The sequence below is a fragment of the Chinchilla lanigera genome, unplaced genomic scaffold (assembly GCF_000276665.1).
Source record: "Chinchilla lanigera isolate Chin_1 unplaced genomic scaffold, ChiLan1.0 scaffold00168, whole genome shotgun sequence".
Lineage (NCBI taxonomy): Eukaryota > Metazoa > Chordata > Mammalia > Rodentia > Chinchillidae > Chinchilla > Chinchilla lanigera.
This window is the reverse complement of record NW_004955569.1, coordinates 729033-752107: the sequence shown is the minus strand read 5'-3', so window position 1 is coordinate 752107 and position 23075 is coordinate 729033. Positions and strand designations below refer to the sequence as shown.

Sequence of the window (23075 nt, the reverse complement as noted above, 5' to 3'; positions counted from 1 at the left end):
CAAAAAAAAAAAAAACAAAAATTCTAATTCAATATCACTTGCAGAAAAGTCAACAGTAACATTTTTAATCACATGAAAGATAATAAAAAAACTTGAAATAACACTAACTCAGAGGTGGTGGAGTAGAGGAGTAAAGTAGCTGAACTATGAACTTCCCTACAATGGAATGTTCGCAAGGTTGTCCAACAGAAACCTAGAACAATCCTGCCACCATCATAATAATGATATAGTAACCTCAACTATTGACTCATTCCAATTCCAAAGAGTAGAAACCAAATAACATTTTGCTTGATGAGACTGTTATAGGCCAAAGAACTCCCAAAACTCTATCCTGTGGCCACCACAGGAGGTAGTTATATGAAATAAGGGAAATGTAGTGAAGGTACACTCACCTCCATCATGATTCTATGGATGTTTACACATATTTTTTGATAAATGCAAAAGAAATAATTACATCTAAATATTTTTTTGCTTCTTCAGATGTAACCAATTCTACAGTCAGTTTTAAACTAAGAAAATCACAATCTTGTGACATCTGGAAAAGCAATTCTTAAGTTCTTGAGGTAACTTGTATTTTAAACAAGAAACTTGCTGCAAAAAAAAGCAAAAGCCAAGTTTGTTAGGTAACATGCCTGCCTCACTGCCATACTCAGAAGGTTAAATACCTTCCCAAGGTTATACGAAATTCTCAGTGCCTGTGCAGCCCAGAGTAGCTCAATCACAGAAGGGGAGACAGGGAAATATAGATGTCAAGAAACTTAAATTTTGGGCTTCTTCACTTATAGTTAGTCATCAGAGGGTGAAATGGCTCCCTTGTCCACAGTCCCAATATAGAGCAGAGACAACATTCACCAACAATCAGTTGAAGTGTGGCCCGAGTTTTCCAATTTTTCTTTTGAATGCAAATATGTAATTTTGCTGAGCACTAACCAATTCTACAACAAAAAATGGTGTGTCCAAAATCAATGCACCATCCAAAATGTTGACAATTTCAGAGCACAGTCTTAGTACACTACTTCAAATGAAGATCGCTGTCCAAGGCATGTGATGCTGTTTCTCATTATAAGTCATCATTCTGAAGTTCTCAGACTATGGCACACTGCATCATACCATTAGTACCAATTAATATATTGTTTTAAAATGGCTTTTGATAAAAAGCGAAAGGCATTCCTATGGTGCAGAAAATTATAATCTTAGATCCTCTCCACCAGAATCTAGGGAAAATATCACTTAAAAATTATATCACATACAGATCCAATCTTAAATTCATGTATACTTAACTAGGGCAAGAAATTTCCAAAGAAGTCTTTCAGCATGACCCCCACACATTCTCAGTGAAAAACATTTTCAACATTCTTAACATTGAAATGAATAACTAGGTCTCCCTGGTCCTTCCCACGCAAGTCAGCAGAAGCCACAAAAGAAGCCAAGCCAGCTTGGGGGTCTCTCAACAACACATTGGGAGCTTCTGTCTTAGGTTGCTGAAAAGGAGAATTCTATTCTCTGGCCAGCATATCCAACTTAACTGTTCATACAACCCAAACTCTTCTTCACTGATGCAAGCCTGCTTGCTCCATGTTCTGTCCCCTGAGCCAGTGGGAGAACAAGGACAATACACTATCTGCTTGAACAAAGCCCGAACGACAGATTGGAAACAAAACACTTCCCTGCTCAGGATTCCTCCCAGAATACTGACTTGACCCAGGCTGTTGGATCACTGATTTAAGGCAAGATTTTCTCCAAGATTTGCAGTGCTGCTTGTGTCTCCTCACTGTACTCTGTGGATCCTCTCTATTTGCTGTCTTTGATGATGGGATAACAGCTGTGCCACTGCACTTACAGATTCCATGACACAGAGAAAACCACCAAACCCAGTAAGGAACCTGGATCCAGGCAATGGCAGAAAACAGTAGAACAGAAATAAAGTACTAAGGTAGTCAGACGTTTTAGATGTCTACTACAGAGATACTTGGTGTGGCTAGGCTTAATAGCCTGTGACGGCACAGGAAATAAAAGAACACACATAATGTATTATTGGGCCATGTTCTACAATCCACAACCTAAGACTTTCTAAGACTCTTTTTTGTTTTCTTACATTTTTTAAATTATTATTTTTATTAGTACATGGTGTGCAGTCCACAATGATTACATGTATTGTGGGGAATTGATACATGTGCATAACAATCTCAATTTTTTATTTCTCCTTCTCCAAGCTCCCTTTTCTTTTCCCAGCATTAGATTCATCTATCTTTTAAGTCCTCAGAAAGGTAATCATCATGTATACTGATCAACAGCCACACTAATGTGGAAAATCTTTACAAGAACAAACAAAATAAAAAAGTACATACGCTGCCACTCCTTTGCTTTTCAACAAAGGAATTTTATTGCTAAGTCCATATTATTCACCTATTTCAAGCCAACACTCATAAGTTGAATGAGACAAAGATTCTCAGTCCACATCTTTGAGCAAGAAGTGCCACTGCTTCACTTCTGTGCTTACATACGAAGTAAAACACATTGGGAGATATTATTCACTATTAGAAGAGACCTGGGGATTGTAGCACAGTAGTACAGTGCTTGACAAGCACCCATGATGCGCTGGATTTAAGCCTCATACTGGAATAAGAAAAGCAAACAAAAAAGCCAGAAAAATTCTTTTCCTATGACAAAAGGTACAGAGCAACTAATCAAGTGTGAATTATCCACCTTTTCCTATGCATTGCTGAGTGCTTCATCATTAGTTGAACCTTGTCACAAGAATTTAGGATCTAGGAATTTAGGAATTTAGTTGTTTACCACTTTAAAGGAATTTAGGTGTTTACCTAGGAATTTAGATGTGCCTAGGAATTTAGACATTTACCACTTTAAAGACTACCTCTTGACTCCCCCATGCTTCCACTGACCTATCTAGTCACATATTTCAAAAATACTTAGCAGTTTAGAATTTCCTCTCCTTTAGAAAAAGTGTAACTGCCCTAATATTGAATCCTCCTGAGGCTTGATCACTTTCTTCAATTCAAGTTATACATCTGAAGTTGTTTTACAGGACATATGGTGGCAACTTAGGAGCATTATTAGTGACTATGTGACTTTTTTTTACAGCCTATTGAGCAACACACATAGGTTATTACATTTCTGGGCCACAGTCTAGGGACTATGACCCAAGAGCTTCTAAGATGCTTAATATCTCTCAAGTGAAAATGCTGTGTTTTGTATTCTAATAATAAGCTCAGAGGCTGGGTAACTCTGGCAGCTTCTGGATAGCATATAACCAACATGCAGAAAGACAAAGAAATGTTTAAAAGATGAAAGCAATTTTGTTTGTAGTTATCCAGCAGGATGAAATACTGTCTTCCCACTAGATCTGTGAAAAGGGAAAAGAGAACTGAAAATGAGTTAATCAAAGACAAACAGCTAATTAAATTTGTACAAAACGAAGTTTTTAAAAATCCTTAAACTATGTTTGAACCATAACTTTAGGGTTGAGTAATACTTAGATGCATGAAGACTTTGAGATCTCCAGGTGGAATATTCAAGGTCCACTCTTCTTCCACCATACACTGAAATATGCACAAAAGTTAACTGTTGTCCTGAGTCCTATGATTCACTCCAGAAATTAGAACAAAAGAACAGGGGGGTAGATTATGAGAAAGTCTCTTTGACTACACTAGGTAATAAATAGAAGGTGAGAAAAAAGAAACACAAATTTGACTAGCCTAAGATGTAAAAGAGTTCTAGTGGAACTGCACAAGCATACCTGTGAATTCAGACTGAGATCACGTCAAAATTCAATGGAATTATTAGAGACATCGTTCCTGTCTCCAGAACTAAAGAGCTTGTTGTAGGCATAGAAACAAACTACAGTACACATTTGCTGGAAGTGTTGTGCATAAAATTAGCGTTATTCATCTCTCCTGGAGTGTGACAATTTACACTGTCCACACTTCATTCCACACTAGTCCCAAATCTGGCAACTTGCACAGTTCAGGCTAAGCAAACCACCACTCTACAACTTTTCTAGGTCTCCTCACAAACCTGTATTTCTCAGAGTGTGTTCTTTAAGCAGCTAGGACAAACTCTACACAATCAGATATCTGGCCATGAAGTCATTCTTAAACTCACTGCTGCAGACACATGCTAAATTTTTCACAGCATTTATGTAAGCTGATGGAGACTTTATTATGTACCATTGACAACTGTAGGTATAGAATCAAATGAGTTAATAAAGATCACCTTCACATTCTTGTCTTCAAATTAGGTGTTCAGATTACTAGGTATAATCATGCAAAATTGGGCAAAAAAAGAAAAATTTAAGCATTAACTGTTCCTTTCAATAAACCAATAGACATCAGCAGCACAATTATACCAGCTCTCCTATAACAATCATTGTTGAATCCCTACTATCTTGATTAGTGAAACTCTGTATCATTTCTGATTTTTTTAATATTTTTTATTCTCTTTAATTATTTGGCCAATCTTACATTCTTACATCTGGTAATCTGAGTAACTTCACTGAAGATAACAATATGCAATATAACAACCATTGTTAACTTGCTATCACCTTGTTTTGAAATTCTGTATCATTTTTACTGTTTTTGTGTTGTTTTGTTTTTATCTTTGTTGTTATTTTGTTTTCTTTTCTCTTTCAAATAAAAAAAGATTACCCTCACAATAATATAGATGTTCACATAGCACATATCCAAAACCAATAAATTATGCCTGAAAATGTTGACACAGTGCACTAGTACACAAATTCCATCCAAATTTATTAATATTTGGTCCTCATATTGTACTTTATTTTCTCTTTGCTTCCTTTACTTCCCAGAACTTCCTAAGTCAGCCCATGAAGACATGGCTCTTTGGGCACACCACTCTTGGTGACTTGGTGACTCAGTCTCCCTGAGTGAGAGAAATAATGTACACAGACTGCCAATACAGACATATGATAAATAAAGGAACTAAAATGTCCCAGTGGAGTGGACAGCCCACTACAGGGATACAGCTCTCTATCCAAACACATAAAGGTGCCTTTTGTCCCATTTTAGCTGTGTGAAATGACAATATATTAAATTTCTCTATCAGGAGATTTACCAAGAACTATTAATTCAAATACAAGTGGAGCTCATGAGGTCATTAGGAAGATAAAAGAATCAAGTGCACAATACGTCTTGCACATAAGAAACACATACTTTCTAAGTATAGGATAATGGAGTGTAGATACAGGTTTGGAACTTAAAGCACTTTCAGGAGGAATAATTCCAATGAAGAAAGGCATATTCTGATCAAGGTTAAAGCAGTTAGAAGGCTTCTCATAATCAGCATAAAGTAAGACTAGAAATGGAAATGTTTTCTCTTCAACCTTGCACATGCTTAGTGTCTTATGTTCTAACTGCTCAGCCTGAGTCTTTTCATTGAAAATTTCCATCCTATCTCCTTGACCTGATGATTAATCCAAACACTGTGATAAAGTAAGGAAGCTCTTAATTAAAAAAAAAAAAAAATCAAAGCAAAACAAAACAAAGAAAAAAAACTTAGAGTAATTTTCCCTTTTCCAAACAGTATTATACTATTCTCCTTATTTGGTTGCTCAGGAAAATCTGATTACTACAGCATTCAAAACAAGAACCAATCTAGTGAGCGTCATGTTCTACAGAAGACTGTACGAAGAATTGAACAAATGAATTTACAGATGCCACTTGAGTTGGAAAAAGACAACATCTTCATCGACCCAAAGGTAATCGAGGATAAAATGCATTGAAAAGGCACAGAATATATGTGATCAACCAAATGATAGCTAAGCCTCGGCTCCTTTGAAACTGCTTTATACACATACCTTGATCTGTACTGGGGAAAATTTATGTAACACAAAGTCAAAGTCATAATGAAATACTAAATATCCCATGTTCTTTACTGAATACACAGTACACTGTAAATCACTGGTTGTTCAGCTGTGGTGTCTTGTTTTTGAGAGAGCAGTGACTCATTACTGCTATCCCTCATAAGGAAGTGTTATACCATTTACCACTACTGTGAAAAATGAGTAAATTTCAAAATTAAACATAAAATTCATACTATATACCTTTTCTTTATCTCTTAATTACTAGAGACTTAACTCAGGGCCTGATGCATATTAGACAAGTTAGTTTGGGTGGAGGTACACCTCAAAATATTTATTTTATGATGTCAAAGGGGCTTGCTCAGTTATCCAGGGTAGGCTTGATGATTTAATATTCCTGTGTAAGTTTCCCAAGTAGCTGGCATTAAAGGTGAGCACCATCATGCCTCACTGAGGTTTACTTTATCCAAGCACTGAAATCTTGGTAAATCATGGTTACTGAAGAACTCAAATTTTTAAACCAAGGTGGCACAAGTCTGTGTTCCCAACTGTCAAGGAGGTGGAGACTATCCAATTTTCTCCCAAAGCCTGGGCAACTTAGTAAGATCTGCACAGAAAGAAAGAAAGAAAGAAGGAAGGAAGGAAGGAACCAATTTTCTCCCAAAGCCTGGGCAACTTAGTAAGATCTGCACAGAAAGAAAGAAAGAAAGAAGGAAGGAAGGAAGGAAGGAAGGAAGGAAGGAAGGAAGGAAGGAAGGGAGGAAGGGAGGAAGGAAGGAAGGAAGGAAGGAAGGAAGGAAGGAAGGAAGGAAGGAAGGAAAGAAGGAAAGAAGGAAAGAAGGAAAAAAGGAAAGAAGGAAAAAAGGAAGGAAAGAAGGAAAGAAGGAAAGGAAGGAAAGGAAGGGAAGGAGGGAAGGAAACAAACAAACAAGAAAGGGAGGGAGGAAGAAAGGAATGAAGAAAGGGAGGAGAGGAGGGAAGGAAAGAAAGAGAAAGAAAGACTGATTGGGGGAATGTATCTCAGGGCAAAATACCTGAGTTTACTACCTGTACAATGAAAAAGAAATGAAATCTTTGGAATCTTCTGTATCCAAGGGAAACCCCTTCCCATTCTACATCAGTGATGATGTCTGCCCTGTTTTTAAACCTACAACTAGACTAGTTTCCTAATTTCTAATTTTGCTGCAAAAAATGATTAGCTGATCAGTACCCACAGAATATTTATCTATTACTAACTTTTCCTCCTTTCTTTAGGTCTGTGAGCTTCGACTCAATCTCAGAACAAGCTAGCAGACAATCCTTCATTTATTGTCACACTAAGAACAACCTGACTTCTGGAGAAATTTACTGTTCTAGTTGATGATTTTTGCCATTCTCCAAAATCTCCTGCTCTCCCATTTCCTTTTTACTCCCCTTTGCTCTTGCCTGTTCAAAAAGTCATTTTATTCTATTTATTCATATGCCTGTAGACCTTAACTGTGGGAATTTACCCACTACTTTAGTACTTGTTTTATATAAACATATCATTCAATGTTCCAGTTTTTAAAACGTTTCTACAAACAGACCACAGCCTACAAAGCAGTTATTTCAGAGATGATACCCCTTTCCCTTTCCAATTATGCCAATATCACCTGTACACATCCCTGTAGATGTTCCAGTTCAATTTCAGTGTGGTTTTAACAGACAGCCCCTTCAGGAAGTTCTCCTTAGCAGGAACACTTTGCCATCCTGTGCTAATACATTAACATCCCCTCCATCTTTCTCACCATTCTAAATTCTATGGAAAGCTTCACTTAAATAATCTCAGTGTAAAGAATAATTTATGTATGTAGCTTATAAATACGGCACCTAGCTAGGGAAGCGCCTGAGAGAGTTGGAAATCAGCCATTTTGATAAAAAATAAAATAAGAATAAACAATTACCTAGGACTTTGGACCAAGAGTAAACTTTCTGCACAACGGAATGCAGCCCCCTCCCTAGCAAAAGGAGTTGCAGCTACTCTCTATAAGCTTCTGATTTTTCAGGAATTTAAAATACAAACTAAGGCCGGGCGTCGCGGTGCACGCCTGTAATCCCAGCACTCGGGAGGTTTAAGCGTGAGGACTGTTGCAAGGTTGAGGCAAGCCTGGGCTACAAAGTGGCGTTTAAGGTCAGCCTAAACTGCATAGTGAAACCCTGTTTCAAAAAATAAGAATTAATTAATTAATTAAAATAAAATACTATGCAGCGTTTCTCTAAAATTTCAGTTTCATTTTAACAGTGCACGCTGAGGAAATGGGTTGGACAGAATGAGTTCAAAACGGTTGTTTTAAATCCACAAAGTCAGTGGTGATAAGTGGCCACTAAATAACTGAGCATTAACTGTGCTCTGCTTACTTATTATTAGCTCTGTATTGAGCGGCCACAGGGCCACTCACTCTGGACACTTCTGGAAACCAGGGAGTTATTATTCCTTTTATTTCTAATAAAATCTCCTAACATTCTTCTTTTGGTTGCAACCTCATTCTTCAGTGCTCTGAGATCAAGATCTCTGTTCATTCAATGACGTCACTGCAAGTAGAGGAGTCATGTAAAAAAAACTAAAGTGATGATTTTTTTCATTGCTGAATATGGAACTCTGCGTTTCCCCAAAGTTCCTGCTCTCTCCAGACTTCTGGAGATACAGCTGTGCCAGGCGCCAACCAAAAAGACATTCTAGACTGGCAGTGTCACAGTTGACACTGTATGCCGGGGACGCAGCAACTGTCCCTGCCTGAGCAAAGGAGAAAATATTACAGATGAAGATGCAGCACCAAACGAGGAAGACCTCTGCGTCTGGAGCTAAGCAGAGAGGATGTAGATTGCCACAGCTGTTTCTACACACTTCCGTCCGGAACGCACCTCATTCAATCCCACCCCCACCTCCCGTCCCACAACATCACCATTGCGTGGCTTGAGGGTCTCCCAGGATCCTTCCAATGCAGCTCGCAGCCAGTAAATATTACAGAAAAAGGTGGTCCAGTCAGCAGGGGTCTCTCATCTATGCACTCACAGAGGGCACCGCTGGCGCCATGACACAGGAAGTGCCCTCCTCCTTCGGCCCATCTGATTGGGTAGCTCAGCTATTCCCCGCCTTTATCGCTGACTGGCTCCTGCTCTATTTCCTGACAGCTGAGCGACAAGAAAAACAAACTTCGTCCAGCAAGGATGGAGGTGAAATGGGAGCTTGTAGGAATTTGTAGACCAGTCTCTCTCCCACGTGTAAATCTCACTTCACCTGAGAGTACTTGCATTTAAGGGCTTTACTCCTGGCTTTTCAAAGCTACCCTGGTTTTTTTACTGGACTCAGTGAATTCTTCCTGAAAATGGGTCAAAAATGTTCTCAGAAGGTTCCAGAGTCAATGTCCTATAGAAGAATCAGTCCCCTGATGCAGCAAACATCATGAGTTCAGGCCAGCCTAGGAAAAAATGGAATACAGAGAGGGCGTGCTGTTGAGAATGAGGCAGTCGCTTTCATTGCCAAGATGTTCACAGTCTCTCAGTGTACTCACTTTCATTCATGAAAATGAACATATCACCCCTAAGACGAATACAATTATCGTATTAATGAACAAATTAGAGTTGCATGATAGCAATATTCTGCAAAAGAGTAAAGATTAAAGAAAAGCAAGAATTCCAACTCCCTCAGACAAGATATATACTTCATCCAGGGTCATAAAAAAATACTTGAATTCTGAAAATAAACCTATTTTCAAACATGAATGCCAGAAAGATTGCTGAAACAGCCCCACATTTGATCCATCTGATCACTTCTTGGCAATGAGCCTGAGATTCAAAAAGTCTGTAAGCTCCACGTGGCCTGCCATGGCTCATCACAGATTGAAACTCTTCATCTTTCAACATTATTATTTCTAGAAAACAAATTACCTGGAGTCTGGTGATACAGTCATGTTAATAACTTTATTGGCTTGAGAGATGTACAGGATATTAATTAAGCACACTTCTTGGTGTGTTGGTTGAGTCATGACAATGTGACCTGATTGACCATATCTGGACCCTTCCTCATTTCTCTCAGACTTTCTCTTCTTTCTGGATCCTGGCTCTAATAAAGTAGGTGTCCTTGTCCTTTATTTCTATCTACCATGATATTTCTGCATTAGAAGCAGTCAGATCAAGACTGCAATCTCTGAAATAATGAGACAAAATAAGTTATGCTTTGTGTGTCAGGTATTTTCCCCTGTGACAAGAACAATAACAACAAAACAATACAATTCCTGTCAGGTATCTGTTATCAATCAATAAACTTTCAAATACGTTAATTCTTTCTTCAGAAAATATACAAATGAGTTTTCTCTATGAATACGCTAAAAAGATTTCCTTCATGTGCACATATTCCAGTCTGACCCAAGTAACTATTTGCATATCATTTTGACTGTTTCCTTCTACAAATCATACAGGCAGAATAAATTCAACACCTGCAGACATCTGGTTACGAACTCATGCTTAAAACAAACCCATGGCTACAGACACCTGGAATCCTGTTGCACAATATTTTGCAAGCTGATGAAGGCCTCTTTGTTAGCTGCAAATTACACTTCTGTGTAGTGACCCATGTAGAATATCCACAATGATGTGAAGCATATAATAATGATTTCTGGGAAACACTATGATAACCCTGAATGAGTTGACACAAAGCAACATCATGATACTTCCATCTGCATGTACCCCAAAATACACATGCTGTCTCTTTTATCTATAAATTGATTCTCCATGTCACCATTTTACCTCTCATAAATACACAACCTTCAGGTCTTATTTAAATATAACCACTTCTAGATGTCTTCACTCACTCCTTGGCATGATATTTCAGCATTACTAAACATCTATGGCTTATCTTACCACATTTTATTGCAAGTTATCGTGCACAATGTAAGAGAATTTCTCAGTTTGAACCATGAGAAGCTGAGGACACAAAAAAGATATCTTCATAATCATCATTGTGTTTCAGCATGTATAATGTTTCCAAATCAAATGAGTGTGAATCTCACAGTGGTTTCAGTATGAGAAAGTTTTGAAAGATAGTGTGAGATAATAAAAGAAGAGAGTGTGCATCTCAGTAATTTTCTGAATGGGGTGGCATTTTTCTTAGAGTAGTTGAATGACACAAAGGAATTTTCCAGACAATGTTAAAACAACACTGATGATAAAGAAAGCAGTCTGAAGCAAAGACATATGAGTATGCTGAGCATGGAGAGACGACATCATTTTTTCTGGATATAGACCATGAAGGAAAATGAGCACTGTGAGAAATTCCCCATCTCTGAGAGCATGAGGCTTTGGGGGACATCTAGATACAAACCAGAACAAAAGCCCTTTCCCTGAGTGTCAGGAAAATACTGTACATAAATTTCTCAGTGATCAGTCCTCCCTGAAACTTCTCAGAGCCCAGAAGGTCTGTTTGGCTCCTCACCTTGAGATCCTCAAGGGATCTGGAGGAAACCTACGAGATTTGTGACCCAAGGAGCTCTCATACTCACCCTGATCCTCTTCTGTTTTCCAGCCATCCATCATCACCATGTCATTGTTCCCTTCACTGTGTGCCTCCAGCAACTTTTGTGCCAAGGAAATAGGTGTCACCAGTGCTGCTGTGTTGAGAACCAAAATTGATAATGACTAATTTTACATACTTCTTGTTACGGTTTTTGTCTAGATGTCCACCCAAAGCCTCATGCAGTCATGGGGTGGGCTTCTAGAGTTTATGATTGATTCATGGTACAATGCTGGGATTATGGGTGTGACTGCTACTTGCACACAATATGAGAGGGAAAGAGGCTTGCTCTCTGCCACTCTCCACTTTTTGCTTTTGCTGTTTTCTGCCACCATGAACAGTTGCCCTCTATTATGTGGCACCCTGACTTGGAGCCAGCTGATTATAGACTGAAACCTCCACAAACTGTGAGCTAAATAAAGCTTTCCTTCCTTAATTTTGGGAGTCAGGTATTTTGTCGCAGCAAAGAGATTAAAGTAACCAAGACACTTCCCTAAAGTAACCAAGACACTTCCCTAAGAGATAAACAGAGGCTTTGGATTATAGTTCTTACCCTTTTGTGATTTTCCATTATCACTTTAGGGATGGGCCATCCTATCCCGCCCACAAAGACTAATTCTAAAACCACTAAGACTAAAGACACTCCAAGGCAAGATTCTTCTTAGCATAAGATCACCTTCACCTTCTGAATCATCCAATAATCCCTTCCTCAAATTCCCTCTTCAGTCAACAAATTCTAAGGTTCTGATTGCCTTGTGGCCTTTTGTTCCTTGAGGAGAACTGGTCATCCTAGATTCCCACTATACTGCCATTTTGTCTCCTGTACTTTTCTTTCTTTCTCTTTCTCTCTTTCTTTCTCTTTCTCTCTTTCTTTCTCTTTCTTTTTCTTTCTTTCTTTCTTTCTTTCTTTCTTTCTTTCTTTCTTTCTTTCTTTCTTTCTTTCTCTCCATGTGCTATAACACATTGTAGGCCATTAAAGACTCATTGCAGGGGTCCCCAATAATGCTGGATCTTCCTGTCCTTTATTTTCCTAGGTGATAGATCTCCCTGCAATATAAGAACCCTTGTAGGTCAAATATAACATAGTGATGTTCAGATTTTACAGGTTTTTCTTTCTTTCTTTCTTTTTTGGATGCTGGAATGAGTTTTTGACTTCTTATGAGTTTGGAGCAGGAACCATATATAACTTCAGAGGTCAACTTTTACCTGTTGCTACAGTCAAGGTTGATCCAACAAAGTTAAACATACATCACAACGTGTGTCTCTTTGCAAGAGACAGAGACAGGAGGAGAGAGAGAGAGAGAGAGAGGGAGAGAGGGAGACCGAGTATAATAGAAATAAATCAAAATGTTTAGTTCCTTGGTGGAAGTGCAGGCCCTAGTCCTGCTCAGCTACCATGGACAGAAAGACAGAAAGAGCACACCAAGAGCCCTTGGATGCTGTTCAAAGTAGAGTCTGGCTGCCCCTCTTCCCTCCTCCCTTGAGCTCAGAGCTCCACATGGTCCTGGAGCTGAGCCTGGTGACACCAGGTATCCTGAGGTGGCTCAGGAGAGGAAAGAACTGCATTTTCTCAAGCCACATAGGGAAGGATGTGAAGGATTTAATTCTCTAAACTGAAATATTAAATCCTTCATTAGACAATCACCCTTCAAGGTGAAAATTTAGCAAATTGATTTTCATATATTTATATTCTTATTGTTATAATAATAATTGCTATTACTATTCTATGAAACTTCACTCTGTGACAACTGGAGACATAGCTCTGTATTAAAGAGATGAGAAGAGAGGACCTCAGCATGAGCCCGGACACAAAGAACCCTGCAGGGACACCTAGGACCATCAGGAGGTGATGGGTGATTACTGTTACTATCATATATTGTTTGGAGGCAGAGTTTCACTTTGCGTTCCAGGTTGGTCTTGAATTCACTGTGTAGACCAGACTTCTTTGAAGTCATAGCAATTTTTCTGCCTCCACCTCCTGAGTGCTGGCATTACAAAGGTATACCACAACGCCTGGCTATATAAAATTTTAGATGAAGATGACTTGAAATTCCAAAGTCACCTGACTTGAGAAAATTTACAGTCCCCCTTTGGGGGACACAAAATGTGTTTGGTTTTTAAAATGATACAAATGAGAAAGCGTGGATAGAAATAAATGAATACCTAAACATACACATATATGGATTAAAGTTTATCAAATAAAATACCCTTTACTTTCTTCGGATGTGAGTCTTCATAAGTTAATTGTAGTAGATGTACTCCAGAGTAGCTGCAGGTCATATGGTGTTCAAAAGGGACTCACAGGTTGACAGGAAGCCCCCACTCCCTAGCTTCCTTCTATGCACCTGTTACTGGGGCCCTTCCTGGTACTCAGTGAATCCCCATCACCCCCTGTTGCTCCTAAGCGTCTCTTCAAGGAGGTTTGTGACTGGGCTCACACAAATCTCTCACTGTGTTTCTTCCACACTAATACATGGCCATGTCCTCAGCCATCACATAGTTAAGCTGCAGGGAGAACTAGTGCTTCAACGTGTCTCTAGAGATGCTTATTCGGCTCTTCATCCACTGCAGCCCCATCTACTGCCGCCCTTTCTATTGAGTCTGGCAGATCCAGCTCCAGTAGTAATCACTGGTGATGTAGTAACTAGAAAATGATGAGGTGAAGGATAAGAGCTGTGAGAGCTTCAGCAGGCCCAGCCCCAACTCCAGCAGCTGCACCTAGGACAGGACACCTAGGAACACAAAATCACAGTGAGTCTCAGGTCAGATGCAGCTTCTCCATGTCTTCCTGTCTGAATTCCTGAAATTTTCACCCTTGGGAACAACCACCAGGAAGAAGAGGAACCAGGACTGTTCCATGTTATTGTTGGTTAGGTCCACTAATTCCAAAAGCTATGTTCAAGATTGACAGAGACGCTGAATTTAAGCAAAGACTTCTGTGTTTTAATCTGGTTGTCTAATTAGGTATTTGCATGAAGGACGTACACTTGTGTATGAAAGCATGAATGAGACGGGTGGTCTCTGTAGCTCCCTCAGTGGATGATACTGCTTGTGCCCTCAGAGAGTTCAGAGCTCTTCCTGGGATCCACTGCACTAGTTTCAGGCTCCTCTTATTCCAGGACAGGATATGAGGCAGACAATCTGTCATGAAGCTAGATATATTCACAAGTGAAGAAAAAATTGGGGGCTATAGTTACCACTCCTCAGATCCTATTGTATAGCATGACAGTACATGTTGAGTAGGGGACATTTGTTTATGTACAGAAAGATGAATTCACACAACATGATAGACCCTACAGGTAAATATAGATTTATACATATGCTTTCCACTAAAGGACTCCAACTCAGATCCCTTTCCATTTTCCTAAGCTCATTTTTTAAAAAATGGATATTCCAAAATATCCATTGCAGCAACAAAATGTTGCAGTCCCATTTAGTTCAGAGTAAACCGAATCTGACACAACATTTGTCCTAAGTTCAAATGAACTTGAGTGGCTCACATTACTTGGGTTTACATTTCTTTTTGTAAAGTATATCCAGCAATATATATTTGAAGGGTCTCTATGGAGGGGAAATGTGTTCAGTATTAGAAGTATGCACTTTATTTTTAGTATACTGTAGATAATTTGATCACATGATGTCAGTTTCTAGCATTGTTGAAATAGAACTCAGTAACAAAGCCTTGATTTTCACAGAGAAATCCCAGGTGTTGTATGGACACCATGGACCTGTAGACTCCCACCTTGCTGAAGAACATTGACGAGCATGAACCTCCTCAGAATTGGAAAAAAAAGCTTGTAAAAAACACTTTGCTCACTGACTCACATATGGTGGCCATTAACTGAAATTTAAGAACTCAGTCACATATTTTTGAAGGGTCTAGTTTTTGTTCAGTATTGGTAGAATGTAGTATAAATGACATATTTTATTCACCTCTGGAGCAACAACATTCATAACTCCTGGCAATCAATCTGCACTCTCAGTGATTTCCAGAAGGAGAAACCTGGTTGATGATAGACATTATCCTTGTCTTAGAAAGTAAGTCCCTTTAAACAATCCACCTGACAGTTTCCAATCTGAGGTCTGGGACTGTGCCTAAGATGGAAGGAGGAAGTGGTGGTGGAGATCAGAGCCCAGCTCCATCCCTCCCCACTGTGAGACCCCAAAAATATGGACTCCAAATCTGCCCTCCAGTCTCCAAAGGTACAAATTAGGGATGGAGTAATAAGATGAAATCGTCTTTGTAATCTATATCAATTATACATGTTAACAGATTTAATTGTGATTTTTCATCACATGCACACAGTGTGCACTAGTCAAAGTAGCTAATTAGCTTTCCATGTCCTTATCATTTCCCTGCATTTGGAGCCATGGAGCATCTCTCTTACAGATCTTCAAAAAACATAATAGGTAGCTATGTGTGAACTGTACATCAGGGCATCTATGAAAAGCACAATTTGCATCCTTTTATGTATCAGTTAAACCTGTATTGTTAAATAGTACATGATTATGAGACAGATGAAAAGACAGATAGTTATACAGATACACACAGTGATAAAGATAATAACTATTTGCCTGTAGGTTCCTGGTTATCACACTATCACTCATGTATCTCTCCAATTCTGATTCACATTTCTATCCATTCATGTATATTTACGTGGGGGTGGAATCCAATATTGGCCATTTATTTTACTGCTTCAGTTGTTCTTGTTTTATGCTCTGGATGTCCTCCCTTGTTGTCCCCGTGTCCCTCTGATGCACTCTCAATCTAACTGCTGAGCACTGTACTATGCCCACGCTCTCACTCTTGGGCACTGTGACTCATCCACACTCCCCATGCTGGGCGCTTTCACACACCCCATGCTAGGCACTTTCACATACCCACACTCTTTATTTTTTGAGCACTTCCACTTTCTTGCACTTGCACATGCTCCACAATCAAATCCACACCTGATGTCAGCCACTTCTCCACAGTGAATCGCTTTGACTTACTGAGGAAACACTGATAAATAAAGAGATGAGTGTTGGATGTGTTCATTTACATTGGTTGCCACCACTTCTATTAGACACTGACAGAAATGGGGCATATGCAAAGACACATGTTTGAATTCAAAAGAAGTATCTATGAAACTCAGCTATAGTAAATACAGGAATCACACACTCAAAATAAGATGAGCTGTTCTTCCTTAGTAAATGATTCTTCTGGCTCATGCTTTGCTGATCACACCTGGAATTTCATGATGCTGTGGTTTGTTCATGGCCTGAGTTTGTTCCAGAACTCAGTGTGTAGGCTGCATGGTCCCCACTGTGGTGGTGCTGAGGCGTGGTACTTTTCAGAGGTGGTGCCTCATCTGCATCATCTGGCTGCCATTCTTTTAGGGAATGGGTGCAGTTCTTATGAGGCCCTGGTAGCTCCCGTGACAGCCACTTGGTATAACAGTGAGCCTATAATCTCTCTTTGGCTTTGTGTCTGGGCCCTTCCATGATGTGATGCGACCTCACCATGAGCCAAAGAGATGGGGTAGCCTGGTTTTGGGCTTCTGCTGTGAACAGTTGTGAGATTAACTCTCTTCTCTTATTCACAATGTTCCCAGACTTGGGCATTTTATTATATAGCTGGAATAATAAAAGATGGGCATCTGCATGGAGATTTCATAATTACATTTAATAAGATATCACATCACCTCAACTATGAAGCACAGATAATTCTTAACTCCAAACTCATCTATCCTAATATAATACTTTTATATAGTTATGATATAGAGGGTCATAGTTCATGTCTGTATCCACAAATAAAGATCAAAGGAGTGATTAGCAGGGCCCCATCTTTATCAATCCTACATGGAGCTCCTATCCAGTGAACATAATGGGGTTTCTGCTTAATTACCACAAACACACATCACCTTTAAGTTTGTCAAAATTCTTAAATCATGCATAAACCAGAATGGTGGGTTTACTGTCTGCTGATCTTATGATAGTTCAAATTTAGAACAAAGAGAAAACAGTTTCCCTTAGCAGGTCTTTCCTCCCCGACTCAGCCAACAATCCAAACAAGAGCCTGAGGCTGCAGTGACCTGAAATCGCTGGCACATCTGGGAGAAAAACACAGAACTGACAAACAAAGTAAAACAGTCCCAGGAATCAGAATCACCTCTGACCATCAATTTGAAAAAAAATTTTAGAGTCCAGAACTGATCAAATCCAAAACAAACTCAAGAGACAAAACTCTGAACAAACTCAGAGACGAAGCTCTGAACAAATTCTCAGCTATGCTGAGACCAGGGTGTCTATGCTGAGACACCCTTTGGCTGTCACGTCTGGCAGCCCAGGCCAATCAAATTGTCAGTCTGGAAAAAAGAAACCAAAGGCAAACAACAGAATTCAATTTAAAATCTTACCTAGATCAGAGAAGGGGCTTTGTCATTCTGCTTACACAACCTCAGGATCCCAGCTCGTAGCTGTCCTGAGGTGGCCAGCTGAAATCAGTTGGGGCACGCTGCCACCTGAAGAATGGCTGGCAAAGTCAGGAGGCATAGGGCCTCCTCAAGTGAGGATTTTTGTTTGTTTGTTTCTTCGTGAGGCCAATCTCGTGCTCAAGGCCTCCATATGACATGGCAAGCAAGTTCAACAAGAAAGGCACTCACAAGAAAGCTGAAAAGGCAAGAATGAACAAAGTTTTATTAAGCTGGCTGACAGACAGTCTCTAACCAGGAGCCAGAGATAATGTCTGCCCCAATCTGAGTCTCACCTTTAGTTTAAGTACATTTGAGGTTTCCATAGTAACCATTACCTCATTTTGGGAATCTTACAAGAATGTCATACAATTATCACAAAGTTTACTTCTCCCAGCAGATTGGATAGTCATATTCCAAGTGACCATTGCAGTTTAACTCTTAACCTGCTTCCCAACTTGTCTTATTTGTTCTGTTCCCACTTTATGACTCTGCTCTCCTTTAAATGGGTTGATAACTAACCAAGGGGAGGGTGTGAAAAGTGGGGGTCAAGTACAGTTTAAGTGAACTTTAAGTGACTTCTTTTAGTAGGGAGTTAAAAACAGAAAAAATGGAGTCCTTCTTGCCCTATCAGTGTGACAAACCAAATGTGTAAATAATGACAAAATGTATAATAGATACTGGGAAAGGGGAAGCAAATGTACAACGCAGAAGGGGAACAAAGGAGAGGGAGGGAAAAGGAAGGGGTAAAAAATAGAAGGAAAAAATGGAAAAAAGTTTTTGTAAATAGATAGAGGCAAAGTGGGGTAAATAAGAGTAGAAGTGGGATGAGGAATGGGAAAAAAAAGAAGCAAGATATGTCAAGTACAGGTAAAAATCCCCTATGTCTATCTTTTTTTTCCTGGTACCAGGAATCAAACTCATGACCTTGTGCTTCCAGGTAAGAACTGTGCCACTGAGCTATATCCCTGGACCAAATTTATTGTGATGAATATAATCATTATGTATACCTAAAATGTACCAATAAAATAAAATAAAATAAAATTGTCTTTGCAGATTGTTATTCTGACTTGCTAATTTACCTCATTATTCTATTTGACCTCTTATAATATTAGATACTTTAATGTTGTCAGATGAAAGTATATTTTCAAATCAAATTTTGAAAGTCCTCTAACATTTACTATAAATGACAATTTATTAATCTACCTCATTTAGTGTGACATGAATTTCACAAAAAAATCATTCCACAGAAAGAAAGTCAGAAAGCTTAGAGGAAAGGGAGAAAGTAACTAAGGAAAGAAGGTAGGAAAGCAGAAAAGAAGGAAGAAAGAATAAACTGTTTGGATGTATTTTGGAATTTCACTAAAGAAAAATTTGAAATTATTATGATTTAATTTGGCCAAAATATATTTGAGTGCACTCTGATTTTATAAGCAAATTGTCTTGTTTTTTGTTTGTCTCTCTGTCCAATCTGTGAATAGCTGTTTTATTTGAGCTCAGTAAATTTTTCTTCCTTTTGTATTTTTTTGTAATTTTGAAACAATTGTCTAAAATTTAATTTCGTTTGTAGATAAGCATCATCTAAAGACATGCTTCCACCAAAAGTTGCCAGCTGGTCAAAATGATGTTAAAATTGGTTTTATAAATGTAATGCTTATTGTTATGTATTATGAGTCGAGTCTCTCATTGTTCAAATTTAATGTACCAAGTATTGAGATCACGTTTTCATGGATTATCAAAAATTTGTTAAACTAATTAAACAGAAATCTCTTAGGGTGGGGAGAAATTATTAGGCAGGACTCTGATGAATGAAAAGCAGCTGTCTGGAATAACATTAACTGGTTTTTGTTCATTAATAAGGAGTCCCAATAATCTCCATAGTCTTAGGAGAGACATTCCAATAGATATCATTCAAAATATATTACTGCTATATTTACATTGGCCATTGTCAAAAGGTTATGTTTTCAAGAGGACAATTTTTTTTTTATTTAAAAAATGGTATTGGTACAAAACTAAGAAACAAAATAATGACAATTCATTATTAATTTCATAGTGTGTTGAATGTATTCATGCCTTAGTATTCTAAGATATAAAACATGGATTATTTATAATGATAGACATTTTCTTTTGGATTCAGACATCTGCCTTTCTCTTGTGCTCCAGATATTTGTGATGAGGTTTATATCAAGTCAACATGAGGCCATCAATCAAAGGATAATTAATAATGAAAATCATCAGAATTATTATTAGGACTAAGTTAAAACATGATGACCTAGAAAAATAGGTATCTAGTCTTTTCCAAGTGTCAAAGCTCTCTTTCATGAGTAATTTTAGAGGTACTTCACTACTAACTTTGTCTTTATTACTCTACAGTTTATTTTCAAAATGCCTTGCCTTTTTACTTATTCTGAAGTGCTTTTATGTTACGTTGGTACCATGAATATTTTCCTTTATTTTTGTTTCATGTATATATGATTTTAACACTTTTAAATTATCCTTTTTAATTTGGTAAGTCCTATTTGTCAGTACATTAAAAAATATTACTATTGTAATGGTTAATGTGCACAGTGCTTATTAGGAGTATGGCTCTGTTTAGATAAGTTTCTTACAATGGCAGAATTCTGTAAAAACTCAAGGTATATAGATAATGTTTGGCTATGAGTATTATACAAATTTAGCATTGTGTCACTTCATTTTATTACCAGAATTAATTTGTCTATTTTGTTAGCCATTGACTTAATATCTTATTTTTCCTTAGTTAAGTTACACAAGGACACATAATATTTGAGCTTTCTTAGTGCCAAATTTTTGTGGTATGACACACATAATTTTACTTACCTTCTCTGGGCCTTCCATGTTTATCTGTACAAATGATGTATTAAATGAATTGACATTTCTAGGTACTTCCTAGGGTATCTTTTCTTCCTGAGAACTTAACTGATCACATATTCAGAAGCACTTGCATATATGAAAGTGTGATCAGACACTCTACTAGGAATTTATAATTATGAAACATCCCTACTTAAAAGGAGCACATAGTATGTCTAGGGAAAAAAAAACAACCAGTTATGTAAACAGATAAATTTAATAACAGCCCAATGTTACAAATTTCTTCAAAGACATAAGCACGAATTAGATAAAAGCTTCCTGTGTATTAGGGAGGAATAATCGACTAAAGACGATTCTATTCCAAGATGGAGATTTAAATGTGTTACAAAAATGTCACCGTGATTGTTATAATACTATGTAATTGCTGTGTTATCACTCTACAGGGATTCACCTACTACAACATTCATGCTTGGTGACAAGTAGTTCTCCGGATATGCTTTATATTTCAAGGTTCTTCTGGACATTCAGCAACTGAGGTTTGGAGACCAAAAATTAAATAGATAGATGGGCTAAAAGGATAACCAATATGGCTGTAGCCCGCCAAAAAATGTGTCTCCTTGATAAACTCCTTTTTGCCTGTTCCCAATCCGGCGACAAATGGGTATCACTCAGTTCAGGACTTGTGGACAGGAAGTGCCCTGGTTGTAATCCTTCACCCTACTGTACCAAACCCCTATACCCTGCTTAGTCAACTCCCACCTACTCAGACTTGGTATACTGTGTTGATGTATTTATGAGCTCTTTTTATCTCTACACTATGGTTTAAAGAAATGTATCTGGTTGTGAAGTTTTCAAGGGGTGTATGGTGATAGTTAAATGATTGTATCCACCTGAGTACTACACGTCCAACTAAATTTTCCATGCAAAGGTCTGGTTGATGAAGATCAAACATACAGAAGACTGCTGCCAGATAAATAAAAAAAGAAACAAAAAAGGCAGGCATTTTTATGTTTCTAGGGAGGAGTGCCACAGCATTCACCATCACCTTAGACATCTCCTGGCTGAAAGCACATACTCTTTAGTCTCTAACTCAGACAATTCAGTCTTGCACAGACACTTTGGTCTCCTGATAGATTTGCATGGGACACTACAGTAGATTCTAGGCGTTCAATTCGATTTTTTGGAAATCCAGTTTACAGACAAACCTTTTGCACATTTCCACATCTGATTCTTCGGGCAACTACTGCAAGTATATCTTGTACATTGTTGTATGTTTCTAAATCTCACATTAAGTATGTTTCTCTAGTAGGTACTTATATATTATAATTCATGATATCCTGTTACACACAAGCCATAGTCCATCTGTTAGAATCAGCTACTCAAAGTTGTATAGTTTATTTTGGGGAACAAGTAGCAGTAAAATTAATACAAAATTGCAAGTCATATCAATATAAGCATGAAAAGTAAAAGGGTGAAGATAAAAAAACTTTATATAAATCATAATATTGACCCCAACATAAAAGCAAAATAGGTGAATTTATGCACTTGATATTATTATTTTGAAATATGTACATATCTTGTTAGGATAAAAGAAATGAAACATCCGGTAATCTGCAAGTTGTGAATACAAATGAACTTTTCACAAATGTATGTTCACATGTCTCTAAGTCTGTATACATATATAAAATCAAATTCAAAAGTATCATTTTTACACAGAATATGAAGTATGTACATAAAGAAAATTAAAATCAAAGCTAGTGGGAAATCCCATCAAGTAAAACACAATGAATAAAATTATCTTTTAGTAGCCTATACCTTCCCATATTAAAAACAAAATTAAAACTACATAAATAGTAACCCTATTTGGAAGTGAGAAATATATTTTAATTCACCTTGTTTAATTAGAAGATAGCATATATTAAATTTAAAGACAATGGCTTATAAAAAAATATAGGACAATTTTTTTATACTATAGACTACAGATACATAACTCAAATACTTACAAGGGATTTACTAAATAACCCTGAAGGAATACATTCTAGGATCCATCTGGGAGTGCATTTACTGGAAAATTTATGAGGGAATATTGCTATCAAAATTTTCATTAAAATTATACAGGTCTCTACTATATGAGAAATTTTCGCAGGATTTTCAAAATAGGTTTAAATATACAGGGTTTCTGCTCAGTGTGACTTTTTCATGTAGTTAATACAAGCTGCCCATTGAGTATTTTCCCCACATTGTTTATATTCATACAGTTCCAAATCAGGGAGACCTATGCATGAGGATTCACTATCAAATCCTTTTCCACATAGTTACTTGCATAGAGTCACTCACCTGTGTGGTTCATGTCTTTGACAATAACTCAGTGTAGTGAATTCTTTTCTACGTTGTTTATACAAACAGGCTTTTTCACGTGTGCATTTATGTC

General features: G+C 37.9%; 1 protein-coding gene across 1 annotated transcript in view; it reads right to left on the bottom strand.

Moving 5' to 3' along the window:
• LOC102030252 (zinc finger protein 431-like) overlaps positions 1-23075 on the bottom strand; it is a 43920-nt gene that overhangs the window by 5763 nt on the left and 15082 nt on the right. Inside the window, exons 4-6 of the mRNA XM_013509360.1 lie at positions 16245-16354; positions 11286-11460; positions 8758-8920 (exon numbers count right to left, since the gene is read on the bottom strand). Coding sequence (XP_013364814.1) covers positions 8758-8920; positions 11286-11460; positions 16245-16354 — 448 coding nt within the window. The remainder of the gene's footprint in view (positions 1-8757; positions 8921-11285; positions 11461-16244; positions 16355-23075) is intronic.